This window comes from Bufo gargarizans, chromosome 2, assembly GCF_014858855.1.
Source record: "Bufo gargarizans isolate SCDJY-AF-19 chromosome 2, ASM1485885v1, whole genome shotgun sequence".
Lineage (NCBI taxonomy): Eukaryota > Metazoa > Chordata > Amphibia > Anura > Bufonidae > Bufo > Bufo gargarizans.
The window spans coordinates 325,305,890-325,325,712 of record NC_058081.1 but is presented as its reverse complement, the minus strand read 5'-3'; the positions used below and the strand labels follow the sequence as shown (position 1 = coordinate 325,325,712).

Sequence of the window (19,823 nt, the reverse complement as noted above, 5' to 3'; positions counted from 1 at the left end):
GCCACTCCTAGGGAGAGTAGCAGCAGTGCTGAACTTTTTCCATTTATAGACAGTTTGTCTTACCATGGACTGATGAACAGCAATGCTTTTGGAGCTACTTTTATAACCCTTTCCAGCTTTATGCAAGTCAACATTTCTTAATCGTAGGTCTTCTGAGAGCTCTTTTGTGCGAGGCATCATTCACATCAGGCAATGCTTCTTGTGAAAGGAAAACCCAGAACTGGTGTGTGTTTTTATAGGGCAGGGCAGCTGTAACCAACACCTCCAATCTCATCTCATTGATTGGACTCCAGTTGGCCGACACCTCACTCCAATTAGCTCTTGGAGATGTCATTAGTCTAGGGGTTCACATACTTTTTCCACCTGCACTGTGAATGTTTACATGGTGTGTTCAATAAAAACATGGTAACATTTAATTCTTTGTGTGTTATTAGTTTAAGCAGACTGTGATTGTCTATTGTTGTGATTTAGATGAAGATCAGATCACATTTTATGACCAATTTGTGCAGAAATCCATATAATTCCAAAGGGTTCACATACTTTTTCTTGCAACTGTATCTAATGTAATGACACAGCAAAGCACAGAGCACAGCAATGACGCTGCTCTCTCTCTCCCAGAACTTTAAAAAAACTGTAGAAAATGGCTTCTGGGGAGGTTCTTATATAGTAAGGGGTAGGCAACTTTCCTATTGGTTGCTAGGGATGTTGCTAAGCTCAGACAAACACATTGCAGCCTTCTCATTGGCCCTCAAGCAAGAAGCAGGCAGGAATTTATGGGTTTAGATTAAAAAAATTCTAGAATATTTAAAAACACGAATATATTTGACAATATTCTAAAGTGCCGATATTCGCGATTATTATTCGCTATTCGAATATTCTCACCCAACACTAGTTGCCATGACTTTACAGCTTTTTTTGATGGATGCTATCATATTTTTTAAATGAATTAATTTAGAAACTTAGTAATTACACCATTCTCTATTAAATTAAATTGGGGGAAAGTACAATGAGCTGCCATGATTAATTAAATTAAAATTAAAATTAAACATAATATCACACCTGACAATATCTTTCTAACAAAGCTAGATCCAGCCCTGTACCTCACATGGTTCCAGAGATCTCCAATTGCTCTAGTAGATTCTCTTCAGGCTGGCATCTCGTGGGGGGTCCCTTCTCAGGAGGCATATCCTTTCATCCTTTCTGCTGCAGTTCTCTCTGTGTAGTTGTCACAGACTCAGGCAGTAGATGTGGCTGATGGTAGTTATAGGATGGAACTGGTCACCTCAGTAGGCGGATGTGCACAATACTATACAGATTGAGCACCAGAAAACACTATTATAATGAAGAAAATATCTTGCAGCTGGGCCATTTTTGTAACAGAAAGTAGTTTACAAATATAACTAGTTTTTCATGCTGAATTATAATAAAAATAACATTTAAGATTTTTAGGATTCACTTTCTGGATTTAATAATTTCAGCAATAAATGAGATAGATTCCACTGTGACAATTAGAGATGAGTTACAACAATATTGTTAGAAATTAATAATATCAATATACTGTAGTTCATAAGGTAGATTTAGAATTTGGCACCCAGCTTTATTGTTTGTTTTGTCATAACCATTTAGTTACTTTCTAGTGTACACGGTATACATCCTATACAGTCTTTTGTCATCATATATGGCAGCACATGAAAACACTGCTGGCGAGGTGGTGCATGTATAGCTTTTGCACTAGGTACAGGGAGTACAAGTTTATTACTAGTTCATTAATACTTGCATACGGGATTGCAAAAGGTTCAATATATCATATTGGGGGAAAAAACGACATTTTGTGCACTATACTCCAGGGTAAATTTTTTTCAAAATGGCATTTGCAACTATTTTATGTCAATTGTGCAAAAAATGTGTGATTTTTTTATTTTATTTTTTCATTTCGCACTGTGCTGTAGTTTTGAAAAGTAGGTGGAATGCAGCGGTCATCCTCCTGGTTGCTAGGAGAAACGCCTTGCTGCAGTGTTGCTGGCCTTGGGCTTTCATCCCTAATATCAGCCAAACAGGCATATTTACTAGGACGTGCTAGCTCAGGACTAGCCTCCCTGGCACTTTTCCCTCTACCCCTTCTTCCCACATTAACCCAACTGCTGACCTGATAGTCCTGATCTTGCCCTCCTCCTCCCACCTCCATTTCACTGACCCCAGAACGTGCCTGCACAGTGAGGTCTAAGCCTCTCTCCAGGTTTGCAATGTCCCTAAGTATTTCAAGTTCCTTTTTAGATCAAAGATCTGGGCTTCCAAATATGCAACATGATTGCGTCTAGTGCAATTGTATTCACCCTCGAAAGGCTCTTCAAGGCACGCATACATTGCACAGGACACACACTTAGTGGCATTGTTCATGGAGCACATGTTTAAATGGGGATGTACAGTAGTTGGAAGTTGGAAAAAGCTTGACAAAAAAAGCAATTGTGCCACAGTTTTATGGGTTTTGTTTTAACCGTGTTCCCTCTGCGGTAAAACTGACCTAGCAGGTTCATTACTTGGGTCAGTATGATTATAGCAATACCACATTCATATAGCTTTTCTTGTGTTTTCATACTGAAAAAAAAACCTTGGACAAAAATGTTTTTTTTTTCCTTTTTATTACCATAATTTTTATATAGTTACCATATTTTTCGCCCTATAAGACGCACGGGCACTTAAGATGCACCTAGATTTTAGAGGAGGATAATAAGAAAAAAATATTTTCCATTACAGCTCAGGTCAGACCAGCAATCAGACCCCCAATGTTAATGAGACCTCAGCTCACAGCCCCAATCAGACCCCCAATATTAGTCAGACCTCAGATCACACCACCAATGCCTCAGATCAGCCCCCTATGTCAGCCATCAGCCCCCCATGTCAGCCATCATCCCCCCATGTCAGCCATCATGCCCCCATGTCAGCCATCATACCGCCCCATGTCAGCCATCAGTCCCCCATGTCAGCCATCATACCGCCCCATGTCAGCCATCATGCCCCCATGTCAGCCATCATACCTTCCCATGTCAGCCATCAGCACAAATAAAATAAATAAAAATAACTTACCTCTCCTGCTCTTGGATGCCGCCACTTCTCACCACCAGCGCTTTCTTTCTTCTTCCTGGTTCTCGCTGTCAGCTGTAAATGCTGTGCACAGGGAGATCACATGGTGCACAGCCCTGCACAGCAGACAGCCGGGTGGAGGACCAGGAAGCGGTGAGTACAGATCCTTCACCACTTCCCGGTCCTCCGGTACTAATGAAGCGCTTCCAAAATGGGGGGAAAAATACGGTATGTCCATAGAACTGTAAGGGGGCTCATTTTTTGTGGGACAATATGTAGATTTTATTGAATCCAATAGGAGTGTGTATAACTTTTTTATCACTTTTTATTCCAATTTATGAGGTAGTGAAGCAATAAATACATGAGATTAATATTTTAATAGTATAGGCATTTTTGGGACAAGATGATGCCTGTGATGTTTATTTTTTGTTTATTTTTTATTTTAATAATGGGGAAAAGAGGCTGTTCAGGCACCGGGAAAGTCGCTTCAGATGCCAAAGTCACAATTGACCATGGCATCTGATGGGTAAAATGTCTGCGATCGGCATTAACACCTATCTCACCTATCGCAGAAACCCGTCGGCTGTACCGCCCGCTGCACTCATGAGCAGGGACCATTTTCTAAGACTGGATTTCTGCTGTACATGTACAGTGGAGGTCGAGAAAAGGTTAAAGATGCCCGAATTCAACAAACAACGTGTAATGTTTGCTAAATTTGGCTCAAAGTAGGCCAACACAGACTGAAGGAAAACTGACTTCAAGTATTACCCTTATGATAAATTCCCCTTTGTGTGTGTTTTATGTGTTTGTCTACAATAATTCAATTAAATATCAAAGTTTTGTCAGTTGTCGACATGAATGGATCCATTCCACCATCCTCATATTTTATTACTTAGGCTTGCAATTATTTCCCTCAGACACTTTTGACTAATGGGATATTAAAAATTATAAAGTTGTTGAATTCAGTTTTGACTTTATTCATACAGTACATACTAATGAACTTTATATTACCCCTTGATACCTGCAAAGGAATTACTGTAAAATTTTCCAATCGACTGCCTACTTTCATGTGCAGCCAGTGATAACACCATCAAACCCAAGAACTAAGAGGTTGTGTTTTACAAATGAAACCCAAGGATCAGTTCTTGCGCTCCTAGGGGAACGCGTTTCACTGCAGCCATGATTAATGCAGACTCTTAAGTGCCTAAATATTCACTAGGAAGTTTTCACTAAATGAAATATTGACTCAGGCATTCAACATGTGAGAAACAGCTGGAAAAAAACTACTGTTGAGATTCTCTAACTCCCAGATACATTTCTTAACACATTTATCAACTTGATTTGGCACCTATTTTATGTAGAACTACTCAACACTGGCTTGTACAGTGTTTTTCTCAGTGGATACATTGGCTTCACTCATCGACATTTTCTTTTACGAGAAATTTGATATAATTAAATTTCTTGTTTAACCGTTATAATGCTTAATGATCCTAGTGGTATAAACTTCTGATCATTTTACTAACGGCAAATCCCTCTCTGCTGGTAAAACAGGTTATGATAATGTTCCCTGTTAAGCTATGATCATACTAAAACACAGGAAAAACTGAGGGACTTTTGAGATTTGACAGATTTTTAATATATTAAAAGTTATACATTGTTACAAAAACCTATAAAAAAAAATGCCTTGCATCCTTTCATTAACCTATCTTCTCGAACCTGGTTTTATCACTCAAACAGTGCCGTCTACAGATGGGTGTCTTTGTTTTGGCTGATAACTAGGGTTGAGCGAACACCTGGAAGTTCGGGTTCGGCTGAACTTTGCTGCAAAGTTCGTGTTCGGGACCCGAACTTAACGTCCAAACCCGAACATTGAAGTCACTCGAACTTTAATGGCTCTAAAAAATTCTTAGAAAGGGTTATAGGGCTGCAAAAGGAAGCAAGATAGGGGGAATAGCAGGACAATTGCCCTGCAAACAAATGTTGATAGGGAATAAATTAACATAACATAGAATAAAAAATAAATAAATAAAATAATGATCTTGAACTAGGAGGCGGAGGTCAAAAGGGAGTAGAAGGTGTGAAGGCTGTGGATGTGGCGGTGGTGGAGGAGGAGGTAGCCAACACCCATTCAGGGCCAGGGATGGTGGGTAGGGGGGTACTTCCTCTTTCTCTCAATTTTTTGGGAGATGGACAACTGAACGCTTCCATGGGACATTGTGGAGATGCTTGGTGACGGTGACGGACGTGGTGGCGTTGCTGCCACATCCTCTGTTTGCGGGGAGGCAAGTGCCACTGTCACTTCAGAGGGGGAGGAAGAGGCGGAGTCTGCAGCAGAAGAGGGACCAGGAGGAGCCTGAGATCTTTTGTGGTTTTTGAGGTGTTTACTCCACTGCAGCTCGTGCTTTGCATTTAGATGCCTGGTCATGCAGGTTGTGCTCAGGTTTAGAACATTTATGCCTCGCTTCAGGCTCTGATTGCACAATGTGCAAACCACTTGCGTTTTGTTGTCAGCACATTGTCTGAAGAACTGCCACGCCAAGAAACTCCTTGGAGCTGGCTTTGGTGTGCTCAGTCCCTGGGTGCCGTGGGCAGTAGCAGGCTTACTGGCTAGGTGACGGCCACTCTGCTTTTGGACACTGCTCCATCTTTTGCTGTGCGGCTGGTGCTGTGTGACACCAACTCTTCCTTCGAACTGCACACGTCACTCGCATGATCTTGATTCCATGTGGGGTCTAGGACGTCAACACCCTTCACATCATCTTCCACCCACTCTTCACCCCTGCCCTCCTTGCCGGTCTGCACACTGCAGAAAGCCGCATCAGTTGGTACCTGTGTTTCGTCATCATCAGAGACATGCTGCGGTGGTCCTCCCATGTCCACATCCTGAAACATAAGTGGTTGGACATGAGTGCACTCAATCTCTTCCACTTCTGGAGCAGGGCTATTTGGACGGCCCTCGGAAACCCTGCCAGCAGAGTCATCAAAAAGCAGAAGAGACTGCTGCATGACCTGGGCCTCAGACTGCTTGACTGATTTGCAAGGGGCTGATGTGAAAGACAGATGCCCATGGGCTGCAGGTGACAATTCTGCGCTTTCAGCAGGGGACCGGGTGGGAGACAATGTGAAGGAACTGGAGGAGCTGTCAGCCATCCAATCTGCTACCGACCTCTACTTGTTTTGGCCTCACCATTTGTACACCGATATTCAGACCTACAAAATAACTCTGAACATTCTGTTGCCTACGTGCACCTGAGGAAGGTGTTTTATTTGGGCATGTAGCTGGCACAGATCGACCACGTCCTCTCCCTGCACCAGGAGCTCCACCAACCCCAGCAGCATGACGACCAGGACCACGTCCCTTATTTAATGCTCTCCTCATTCTTTGAGATCACCCACTGAACTAACAGACAGATTAACTATATCAATTTCCCTGTCACGTATGCAGTGCAGGTGTATTTCACACCAAAAATGGGAATATGTCACCAACCGACAGATTAACTATATCCATTTCCCTGTCACGTATGCAATAGGTGAACTTCACGCAATAAATGGGGATATGACGTGCATCTAACTAACAGATGGATTAACTATATCAATTTCCCTGTCACGTATGCAGTGCAGGTGTACCTCACACAATAAATGTGTATATGACGTGCACCTAACTAACAGACGGATTAACTATTATATTTGTGTGCCAGGGGTACAAAGTACAATGTTGCATTGCACCCACATAAAAAAAAAACTTGCTGTAGGTCACCCACAGAAATAACAGCCAGATTTATGATTATCTTTCTGTGTCAGAGGTGCAGAGATGGTGTATTGAACCCACAAAAAATCGCACTAACACCGTCCCTCACTTCAGCTGCCTGATTTCTGTCCGTTCCTCACTGAGAGCTGATGGGTGGTGCTACACCTGATCCAGCTTATAATAGAGGCTGGGTCACATGATGCACCGGCCAATCACAGCCATGCTATTAGTAGGCATTGCTGTGATGGCTTCCAAGGGCTCACAGCTTAAAAGCTTGTTGCTTGGCTGCCCTGCAGCCTTTCAACAAGCTTTATTAAATCACCGAACTCGAACCCGAACTTTTACGGCAAAGTTCGGGTTCTGGTCTGGGTACCAAAAATCATAAAGTTCGGTACGGACTAGTGCGGTAACGCTAGTGATAACCTAAGTCATAATTCAAAGCTGTTTAACCCCTTCAGGATGCAGCCTATTTGGGAGTTCCGGATGCAGCAATTTTTTATTTTATTTTTTTCATTTCTGCATCTCAACGCCATATATTTTTTTTATAGTTGTATAAAGGTTTGTTTTTGTGTTTTTTTTATAGCACGCTTATGGGCTGCATTTAAGGTATAATTTTTATGGTGTTGATATGAAAAAGCACCAAAATCCAGCAAGTATTTTTTGTGTGCAGTTTTTTTGGCCTTCGCCTTGCACTATAGGTGACATAATAGCCATTGTGTACTTCAGTATGATTACTCCAATGCAGGGCTCCAGATGGCGACCAAAATGGTCGCCAATGCGACTAAGAATTTACAAATGGCGACAAGACTTTTTAGTCTTGTCGCCATTTGCGACTAGACCCTCCGCGGCAGCTCTGCAGTTGAACAGCGGCGGGCACAGGAGCTGATAGTTCTCTGCCGCCGATGTTCTTCTCAGCCTGAGTCAGCTCGGTCACAGCACACACAGAGCCGCTGGCAGCAGGGAGGGGAGGGGCTCGGGAGGAGTGTAATCTGATCCTAGAGTGGAAGCTGCTTCTGCCAGCCCCTCCCCTCATCGCCCACCAACCAATCAGAGCTGAGACAAGGCAAGGCGAGCACTAGCAGCTCTGAGTCACTGACAAGTACAGGGAGAAAGAATCGAATGAGTCACAGGTGAAAAGAACTAAAGATCCGACTTGTGACTCATTCGATTCTTTCTTAGACTCCCTGTACAGTGTGCCCCCCCCCAACACCCCAGTATAAGAAACATTGGTGGCATAGTGTGCCCCCCCAACACCCCAGTATAAGAAACATTGGTGGCAGTGTGCCCCCCCCCAACACCCCAGTATAAGAAACATTGGTGGCACAGTGTGCCCCCCAACACCCCAGTATAAGAAACATTGGTTGCAGTGTGCCCCCTCCCAACACCCCAGTATAAGAAACATTGGTGGCACAATGTGCCCCCCCAACACCCCAGTATAAGAAACATTGGTGGCACAGTGTGCCCCCCCCAACACCCCAGTATAAGAAACATTGGTGGCAGTGTGCCCCCTCCCAACACCCCAGTATAAGAAACATTGGTGGCACAGTGTGCCCCCCAACACCCCAGTATAAGAAACATTGGTGGCAGTGTGCCCCCTCCCAACACCCCAGTATAAGAAACATTGGTGGCACAGTGTGCCCCCCCAACACCCCAGTATAAGAAACATTGGTGGCACAGTGTGCCCCCCCAACACCCCAGTATAAGAAACATTGGTGGCAGTGTGCCCCCTCCCAACACCCCAGTATAAGAAACATTGGTGGCACAGTGTGCCCCCCAACACCCCAGTATAAGAAACATTGGTGGCAGTGTGCCCCCTCCCAACACCCCAGTATAAGAAACATTGGTGGCACAGTGTGCCCCCCAACACCCCAGTATAAGAAACATTGGTGGCACAGTGTGCCCCCCCCAACACCCCAGTATAAGAAACATTGGTGGCACAGTGTGCCCCCCCCCCCCCAACACCCCAGTATAAGAAACATTGGTGGCTCAGTGGGAAGTGCCAATGAGGGTTAAAAAATAACTTTAAAAAATTAACTCACCTCCTCCAGTTGATCGCGTAGCTGTCGGTCTACTGTTCTGTCTTCAGGACCTGTGGTGATGTCACTGAGCTCATCACATGGTCCATCACCATGGTGATGAATCATGTGATGTATCATGTGATGAGCACAGTGATGTCACCACAGGTCCTTTGACAGGTCCTGAAGAAAGAACAGGAGATGATCAATTGGAGGAGGTGAGTTAATTTTTATTTTTTAACCCTCATTGGCACTCCCCACTGCGCCACCAATGTTTATTATATTGAGGGGGGGCACACTGCGCCCCCCAATGTTTATTATACTGGGGTGTTAGGGGGGTAATGTTTATTATATTGAGGGGGGCACACTGCGCCACCAATGTTTACTATACTAGGGTGTTGGGGGGGTGCGCACTGCGCCACCAATGTTTATTATATTGAGGGGGGCACACTGCGCCACCAATGTTTATTATATTAGGAAGGCACACTGCGCCACCAATGTTTATCATACTGGGGTGTTGGGGGGGCGCACTGCGCCACCAATGTTTATTATATTGACCTTCTACTCTGCATTCTGTATTAAAGAATGCTATTATTTTCCCTTATAACCATGTTATAAGGAAAAATAATACAGTGAATAGACTTTCATCCTAGCAACCATGAGTGAAAATCGCACCGCATCCGTACTTGCTTGCGGATGCTTGCGATTTTCACGCAGCCCCATTCACTTCTATGGGGCCTGCGTTGCGTGAAAAACGCACAACATAGAGCATGCTGCGATTTTCACGCAACGCACAAGTGATGTGTGAAAATCACCCCTCATGTGCACAGCCCCATAGAAATGAATGGGTCCGGATTTAGTGCGGGTGCATTCCGGTATTTTGAATGCCAGATCCGGCACTAATACATTCCTATGGGAAAAAATGCTGGATCCGGCATTCAGGCAAATCTTCAGTTTTTTTCGTCTGAGATAAAACCGTAGCATGCTGTGGTTTTATCTTTTGCCTGATCAGTCAAAATGACTGACCTGAACACATCCTGATGCATCCTGAACGGATTACTCTCTATTCAGAATGCATGGAGATATGCCTGATCAGTTCTTTTCCGATATTGAGCCCCTAGGACGGAACTCCATGCCGGAAAAGAAAAACACTAGTGTGAAAGTACCCTAAAATATTAAGTTTAAATCCCCCCTTTCCCAATTTTACATATAAAATATATAAACAATAAATAAATAAACATATTACATATCGCTGTCCAAACTATTAAATTATTAAAAAATGTCTCCTATGCGGTGAGCATTCGCCATTTTTTAGTCACCTTGTCACCCCAAAAAATAGGATAGGACTGTTCTATTAAGGGCCGAATGTTTCATAAAATGCGAAATGCACGCTGCTTTTTTTGGTGTTTTTTTTGCGCGGTATTGAGTATCGCAATACTTTTTTATGGTGACGAAAGCGAATCAAAATTTGGTATCGTGACAACGCTACGCCGATCAGATCGGCATAGGGTTGTTTTGATACCAAAATTTTGATTCGGTTTCGATTTGGCGACTAAAAATTTGATTTGGCTCCTAAATTTTTCAGTTCAGGAGCCAATGGCTACTAGGTATTTTTTTTAGTCTGGAGCACTGCAATGCCAAATTTATATAAATGTTTTTTCTTTTTCTATTTTTAAACAAAAGAAAATAATTTTTGTGTCACAGCATTCAAAGACACATAACAGTTATTTTATCATTAATAGAGCTGTCTGTGAGCTTGTGGGACAAGTTGCAGTTTTCATTGATGCCATTTTCAATCATTATTGGCGTAGCATACTATTATGACGCTAAGTAGTAAGTTATTTAAGTGAACCTGTCTGGTCATTTCTGCTGCCCTTTGTGAGTAGGATATGATGGGAGGGGGTTGGGGGGGGGGGGGGACTGAGCCCTACAATATGTAGGTCTGTGTGATCTGAAGTAGGATTTCTCAGTTTAAAAAAACTGAGTATACCCTGACTGATTCCTAGGAGAGACAGTGAGAGTCCTGTTTACCCCTCCACATAGGATGATTGACAGCTTTCTGTATACTCACTGATACAAGGAGATCTGTCAATCACTGTGTGTGGGTAATACATCATGTCAACTACTGTCTTTTCTAGGAGTCCTGTCTAGATATGTTTAGATTTTTTGTCAGAAATCCTATCCCATATAAATCTACATATCACAGAACTTAGCTCCTAGCCCTGTATCATGTCCTCCTTACAAGTAGCATAGCGGAAATCACCTCACAGGTTTGCTTAAAGGGGTTCTCTGGAAATTAAGAAAATAAAATATCTTTTATTAGTTATAATGGCTCATTTTGTCTAGGGAGCAATCATTAGGAGAAATAAAAAGGCCACACAAAACCTGTCCTAATCACGCAGCAGGACAAGTTACTTCAGAGCACTGAGCTAAAGAGTTGCCTCGTCCTCCTCTCTGCGCTACTTGTCAGGGATTATGATCCTGAATACAGTTTAATATGATCTTCAGCTGAATCTCTGTAGGAATGAAGTTCATCAGGAGACATGAAGTGCAGAGAGGAAGATGGTGATGTGGATAATGAGCAGCAGCACTTGTATGCAGTCTCCATTACCACAGCCCCACATTACCACAGTCTGTCCTGTCTGTCATCTGTACTACATGTCTCCCTATGAGCTCTATTCCTACACAGATTCAGCTGAAAATCTTATCTGCTTTATTCAGGATCATAATCTCTGACAAGCAGAGCTGAGATGAGGATGAGACAGCTCTTTAGCTCAGTGTTATGAAGTAACTTGTTCTCCTGTGTGATTAGGACATGTTTTGTGTGTAATAATAGGACATCAGCCATTTTATTCCCCCTGACAATTGTCCCCAGACAAAACAGGCCACTATAACTAATGAAAGGTATTTGGGAATATAGACTGAACAAAAATATAAACGCAACAGTTTTGGTTTTGCTCCCATTTTGCATGAGCTGAACTCAAAGATCTGAAACATTTTCTACATACACAAAAGACCCATTACTCTCAAATATTGTTCACAAACCTGTCTAAATCTGTATTAGTGAGCACTTCTCCTTTGCCGAGATAATCCATCCCACCTCACAGGTGTGGCATATCAAGGTGCTGATAAGACAGCATGAATATTGTACATGTGTGCCTTAGACCGCCCACAATAAAAGGCCACTCTGAAATGTTCAATGTCCGTGCAATTAATGTTCATTTCTCTACCATAAGCCGTCTCCAAAGGCGTTTCAGAAAATTTGGCAGTGCATCCAACCGGCCTCACAACCGCAGACCACGTGTAACCACAGCAGCCCAGGACCTCCACATCCAGCATGTTTACCTCCATGATCGTCTGAGACCATCCACTCGGACAGCTGCAGCAACAATCCGTTTGCATAAGCAAAGAATTTCTGCACAAACTGTCAGAAACCGTCTCAGGGAAGCTCATCTGCATGCTTGTCGTCCTCATCAGGGCCTGGAACTGACTGCAGTTCGTCGTCATAACCGACTTGAGTGGGCATATGATCACATTCAATGGCGTCTGGCACGTTGGAGAGGTGTTCTGTTCACTGATGAGTCCCGGTTTTCACTGTTCAGGGCAGATGGCAGACAGCGTGTGTGGCATTGTGTGGGTGAGCGGTTTGCTGATGTCAACATTGTGGATCGAGTGGCCTATGCTGGCGGTGGGGTTATGGTATGGGCAGGCGTATGTTATGGACAACAAACACAGGTGCATTTTATTGATGGCATTTTGAATGCACAGAGATACCTTGACCAGATCCTGAGGCCCATTGTTGTGCCATTCATCCACGACCATGACCTCATGTTGCAGAATGATAATGCACGGCCCCATATTGGAATGATCTCTACACAATTCCTGGAAGCTGAAAACATCCCAGTTCTTGCATTGCCAGCCTACTCACCGGTCATGTCACCCATTGAGCATGTTTGGGATGGTCTGGATCGGCGTATACGAAAGCATGTTCCAGTTCCTGCCAATATTCTGCAACTTCTTCACAGTTATTGATGAGGAGTGGTCCAACATTCCACAGGCCACAATCAACAATCTGATCAACTCTATGCGACGGAGATGTGTTGCACTGCGTGAGGCAAATGGTGGCCACACCAGATACTGACTGGTTTTCTGCCCCCCCCCCCCCCCCCTTCAGTAAGGCAAAACTGTGCATATTTCAGAGTGGTCTTTTATTGTGGGCAGTCTGAGGCACACCTGTGCAATATTCATGCTGTCTAATCAGAACCTTGATATGCCACACCTGTGCGATGGGATGGATTATCTCGGCAAAGGAGAAGTGCTCACTAACACAGATTTAGACAGATTTGTGAACAATATTTGAGAGTAATGGGTCTTTTCTGTATGTAGAACATGTTTCAGATCTTTGAGTTCAGCTCATGCTAAATGGGAGCAAAACCGAAGGTGTTTTGTTTATATTTTTGTTCAGTGTATTTATAATAACATAATATTTAGTAGTTTTATTCCTTCTGAAGGAAAGATGATTTGCATACTTGTTTTCAGAAAGCATTGCCAGAAGGCTTCATACCAGCTGCACTAGGAGAAACAGTACCTTTTGAGTGTCACAAGCCAGGAATGGAGACATTTAGAACTGATGTGGAAGCGGATCATTCTGTATAATAGCTAGGGTTGACAAAAGCAGAACAGTCTCCTACAGCAGCCAATCAGATTCCAGTTCTCAATTTAGAAAATCTTGGTATAAATAATATTACATTTGTTGCAATAGAAAATAAATTGTAATTTGTACAGTCCCTTGTCTTCCTTTACAAGGGTGTCTTTCTAGAGAACCCACACAGTTAGTTGTGTGCTGTACATGCAAAGCTCTGTTCACACTCACTTTCTTTCCGTTGGTTCCATTGAGAGTATACATTCGGAATATTTCCCAAAATATACTGTACCTCCCAATGTAAGGTTGTAATGTTATGTCTCTGTTAATGAACGTGCAACAGACCATACATTCAATGCACTGTGTTTCTTCAGTTTTTCTGTGTTTGTGGTCACAAGAAGGCTAAAATTACATTCAAATATTGAAAATAACTTGAAATACATAATTGTGTCACCTCATGTTCATTTTAGATTTACTTTACAAAACATTTTACCTGCCTTGAGACTCCTGAATGATGACGAAATAACATTTGAAGATAAAAAAGGCCCCAAGGCACCGCCAGGAAGCTTTTTGGCACTTTGTCAACACCAAATTTCCAGTATCAGTAAACTCTGGCATGTTGTAAATGCTGAGGAGAGGTATGTTTTAGCTTTGAGAAAATGTTACTGACCATTGATACTCAGCCATCATATTTGATTATTTTTTGCCTCTTTTTTTCTATAGAGCATTATTATCTTTAGAAACACTGGAGACATTCTGTGACTCACTGAAAGAAATATTGCAACTTAGTAATGTATATAGATATGCACATGAGTATGGTGACACAGAAGTTGCTGAAGGAGAAGATCCAGAGATTCCTAGAGACCATCTGAGTCACCTAGACCTTGACAGAAGTCATCATAGTAGTCACATTATCAATGGTCCTCATGAAGATAAACATAAAGACACAAAACAGATCACCTTCCAACAAGCTCAGTCTTTGCTTGCGCCGTCCCTTGCAAATGCTGGACAAAGTAATCGAGCAAACAGTAGAGGGATAATAAAACACCAATCCTGGCAATCAGAGTTATCCAGAAAAGACATTGAACAGCATGCTAGAGAGGTGTAAGTAGAGCGCCTTTCAATTTAAAGGGGTCTTCTTTTCAACTAGAATACAGTCTTGATACTCTCTAAATACGGGTAATGGCTTTTAACGCTCTTTTCATGAAGTCCATCATCAATGCTCATTTGAATACAGTTTGACTATCTAAACCGATTAGCATTTTCAATTTAATTGAGTATGAAAAAAGGGGTAGATAGCCTGGACCCACATAGAAATGGTACATGTACCCAGCCTGGATTTATTATAATTGTATCATTCTTTTTACTATTTACAAAGTACATGTAAAAAAAGGCACACCATTTTTGTGCTATTTAAAAGAATAGTTAAAGAGGTTATTTGAATTATGGGATAATTCCACCAGTGCCCCCCAAATATCATAAAATAAGTCCTTACTGCTGGATATGGCATGTGACAACTGCTGTCATATTCCAATGAGGCCAGTGATTGGCTGCGGTGGTCATGTGCTGTATATATGCTACATCACTGCTGCAGGTTGGAAAAGTTGGGGGATTAAGTGGTAAGTATGCAGTCTTTTATTATTTTACATTTCGGGGACACTAGGGGAGTTTTCTTATCTACCTGTGCAACCCCCTTAAATGATTCCTAAAAATTTCTTTGAACATCAACAGCTTTTGAAATTTTTTCCCTTATTTGGTACTCCCTTAGGCCTCTTTCACACTACCGTTTTTTTTCTTCGTTTTTGCGGTCCGTTTTTTGCGTTCTGTATACGGTCCGTATACGGAACCATTCATTTCAATGGTTCCGCAAAAAAAACGGAATGTGTTCCGTATGCATTCCGTTTCCGTATTTCCGTTTTTCCGTTCCGTTGAAAGATAGAACATGTCCTATATTTGGCCGCAAATCACGGTCCGTGGCTCCATTCAAGTCAATGGGTCCGCAAAAAAAACGGAACACATACGGAAATGCATCCGTATGTCTTCCGTATCCGTTCCGTTTTTTGCGGAACCATCTATTGAAAATGTTATGCCCAGCCCAATTTTTTCTATGTAATTACTGTATACTGTATATGCCATACGGAAAAACGGAACAACGGAACGGAAACGGAACCACAACGGAAGCAAAAAACGGAACAACGGATCCGTGAAAAACGGACCGCAAAACACTGAAATTGACATACTGTAGTGTGAAAGAGGCCTAAGTGTAATGAGTACCATTGCATTTTTTACTAAAATGGGCGCTATTTAATACTACATTTCATACTACATACTACATTTCATAGTAGTGCGTCACTGCAGGGGAGAATTGTGTCTGCCCACAGATTCATCTCGTAAGAACTGCTGATTGCTGGAGGTTTAAGCACCTGGGACAACCCTTTTAGGTAACATGGTAAAGTAGCATGGCTTATTCCTGAAGTTGTAAAGTCATATGTTTTATTGGATAGCAAGGCTGGGAATGGTAATAACAGTTATCAGTATATTCACAATTTTGACTCACAAAATATAGTAAAAATCCTCATGTCTATATAAAATTATATATTGGTTGTTTTAGCAATTCCTATTCGTGACTTTGTCTACTTTTTTTCCCCCAAACAGCCGTGCCGCAGTTCTAATCCAGTCTCAGTGGAGAGGGTATGTAATACGGAGAGATATTCATTATTATACAAAGCTTCATGAGGCTGCCTGTGTTATACAGTCAGCATGGCGTCATTATCACAGCAGGAAAAAATCCTTGCATAAGAGACGTGCTACTCCAAAGACATCAGTCACACAACATGCTGCCACGGTAATACAGGTAAATGTACACCAACCACCTTTCCAGTTTATGGTCATATCTTTTATAAAATGTTTGGAGATCACTCATCTCACCTGAATATGAAATATATAACTATGCAATTTTCTAAGAGCTAGTTAAAGGGGTTGTCGAGTGCATACAAATATATACTGGTTGGTAAATGATTGATTTACTGCCTCATTCGTTTTCTAACAGTTCGGGTGTCCTTTTATATTGAGGCCGTATCTCCAATCCTTACTGGTTAGGCTACTTTCACACTAGCGTTCGGGGTTCCGCTTGTGAGTTCCGTTTGAAGGCTCTCACGAGCGGCCCCGAACGGATCCGTCCAGCCCTAATGCATTCTGAGTGGATGCGGATCCGCTCAGAATGCATCAGTATGGCTCCGTTTGGCCTCCGTTCTGCTCAGCAGGCGGACACCCGAACGCAGCTTGCAGCGTTTTCGTGTCCGCCTGGCCGTGCAGAGCCAAACGGATTTGTCCAGACTTACAATGTAAGTCAATGGGGACGGATCAATTTGAAGTTGACACAATATGGTGCAATTTCAAACAGATCCGTCCCCCATTGACTTTCAATGTAAAGTCTGGACGGATCCGTCTGACTAAATTTCAGACTTAGAATTTTTTCTGAAAGATAATGCAGACCGATCCGTTCTGAACGGATCTAAGCGTTTGCATTATAAGAGCGGATCCGTCTGTGCAGACACCAGAGGATCCGCTCCGAACGCAAGTGTGAAAGTAGCCTTAGCACTTGCACTTTATATTAGTCGGGGAGGTCAGACATACAACATTTGGCGTATTGATTTATATAACTGGGGCTATAGAGTCCACCTAAGCCCCATGGGCTTCTGGTTTGTTTTTGTATGCCGCCGCTATTGATCTTAATATTTGATCTTTTTATTGTATATTATATACAGTTGTGTTCAAAATAATAGCAGTCAGACATCACTAACCTGATCAATCACAGTTTTTGTTAGAAATGATATTTCTACATGGCAAATAATTTACTAGCAGATGTAGTTGTGTTATCAAATCGGGAGCCCTACTTTTTCCTATGTTAGGGGTGTTCATACCTTTTCTCCATTGTATCTTTAGGTTTGGCAGCATTTTCGCCTTTGGGTCATTGCTATGTAATGCTGTGTTTTTATTTCTTTGAGGAACACAACAATCGTCCCATTTACAAGCGGCAGGTTTCTTTCTTCACGGGTGATTTCTAATCTATAAAGAGGATGCTTCCAAATATCTGCCTACCATATTCTCAGAATAGCCGGAATCTGCCCCTAGCTCCCTCCTATTAATAGCCAGACACTCTAACCCTACAAGTTTCAGACAAGAGGTTGTTTGAGTCGCACTAATTTGGATGTTAAAGGTTGCAAGTACACACTTTGCTTTCTTTTTGTATCATCTTTTCCCCGAGGCTCTTAAACACCCTAAAGGAATTGTCAAATTATTAATTAGTTGACCCAGGCTGCATGCGGTGAGGGGAGTGTAAGAATTCCTTTCTGCTTTCTTGAGGAGACCCTCTTGGGTATTCTTAGCTTCAGACACATGCAGGCATTTAATTTGTCTTGCAGTTTTAGATGTCACATAAAGTTCAAAAAACAGATCATTGAGCTATTAAACAAAGCTCGGAGATGTTTTATCTTCCTAATGGGATAACACTGGGAATCTGTATTTGGAGATGATCTATGTCTCTTCTATGACGTCCATAGTTTTTTTTTTTTTCTTTATAGGCAGCTTGGAAAGGATTTTTTTTACGTAAAAGGTTAGCCGCTGCTTTTGCTGGAATTGATAGAGAAGAGCTAGAAGATGACTTTGAAGAAGTGAATTTGGAGGAATTTACCTATGATGAAGTAAGAAATACCATATAATACATAAATCCATTTTTGTCCTGAATATTCGGGAGATCATTTATCATGAGGGGATATTTGACTCTGCATTTGTTGCATCTTTGAACCTAGCAATTTCATCAGGAAAGTCCACTCCAGTTTTCCTCCTCCACCAGACTAGATAGAAGCTGGCAATGTTACTGACACTTATTGTTAACAATCTTCATTTTACAATCAACAATAATAATGACTTAGTTTTACTCTCTTTTTTTCTTATTTGTTAACCTTACGCATTTACTGTACTGTTGTCTGAGAAAAGGGAATCAGGGGACAATGCAAAAGTGCAGTTATTGCCAATATTTGAGCAATTTTACGGAAGCTAAATTTTAGTGTATGTCCCTTTGCTGATGAGCACACAAAAAGGTAACATTTTATGAGAAAAAAAGTTATTTCTGGGGCTAGCTTAAAGGGTTTGGCTCATCTGAGGCACTGATGACATATCGCTAGGATAGCCCATCAATGGCAGATAGGAGCAGTTCCCAGAGGTTGGGCCCGCAGCTATCTCCAGAACAGTGCATCCGAGTAGGAGGGCACACTGCGCATGCGGGGCGTGCTCTCCATTGATCACTATAGGGGTTTCAAAAGGAAACCATGCCAGCATGCTCAGCTGTTTTTATAAGTCCAATAGCAGCGAATGCAGAATGCACCACGTAAGCAACGGATGAACAGCAGGGGGCGCTACCAAAGCTGAATAATATAATGTACATACAAAAGTTTTACATCATATAATAGTACTTCATTTCAATCCCCTATTCATTGCTTAAAGAGTCACTTGTGTCACTTCGGCAAGTGGCATTTATCATGTAGAGGAAGTTAATACAATCCACTAACTAAGGTATTGTGATTGTCCATATTGCCTTCTTTAGGCCTCTTTCACACGGGTGTCGCGCGTGGGGGCCTGATAGGATGCGGGAAAATGCAAAATGCAAAGTGTTTTAATGCGTTTTGCACGCGCGTGAGAAAAATCAGCATGTTTGGTACCTAGACCCGAACCCGGACTTCTTCACAGAAGTTCGGGTTTGGGTTAGGGGTTGTGTAGATTTACTATACCTAATTTACTATGCATTCTGTATTAAGAATGCTATTATTTTTCCTTATAACCATGTCTGGTCCCCATCCCGATTGTCACCTAGAAACCATGCGTAAAAATCTTACCACATCCGCACTTGCTTGCGATTTTCACGCAGCCCCATTCACTTCCATGGGGCCTGCGTTGCGTGAAAAACGCACAATATAGAGCATGCTGCGATTTTCACGCAACGCACAAGTAATGCGTGAAAATCACCGCTCATGTGCACAGCCCCATAGAAATGAATAGGTCCGGATTCAGTGCGGGTGCAATGCGTTCACCTCGCGCATTGCACCCGCGCAGAAAACTCGCCCGTGTGAAAGGGGCCTAACTGGCTGGATTCAGTTTTCCATCACAATATTCACTGCTCGTTTCCATAGTTACGACCACCCTGCATTCCATCAGTGGTGGCCGTGCTTGCACACTATAGGAAAAAGCGCCAGCCTCTCTGGTGGCCAGGAATGTGGGAGTGCAAGTAGGCTGGTGCTTTTTACTATAACGTGCAAGCAAGTCTACTGCTGAGGGATTG

The 19,823-nt window shown here is 42.4% G+C and overlaps 1 protein-coding gene across 1 annotated transcript in view; it reads left to right on the top strand.

Annotated features, from left to right (window-relative positions):
- Nucleotides 1-19,823, top strand: part of LRRIQ1 (leucine rich repeats and IQ motif containing 1) — a 157,206-nt gene that overhangs the window by 57,979 nt on the left and 79,404 nt on the right. Inside the window, exons 14-17 of the mRNA XM_044277251.1 lie at nt 13,957-14,124; nt 14,210-14,590; nt 16,142-16,340; nt 18,070-18,189. Of these exons, the coding sequence (XP_044133186.1) occupies nt 13,957-14,124; nt 14,210-14,590; nt 16,142-16,340; nt 18,070-18,189 (868 nt within the window). The remainder of the gene's footprint in view (nt 1-13,956; nt 14,125-14,209; nt 14,591-16,141; nt 16,341-18,069; nt 18,190-19,823) is intronic.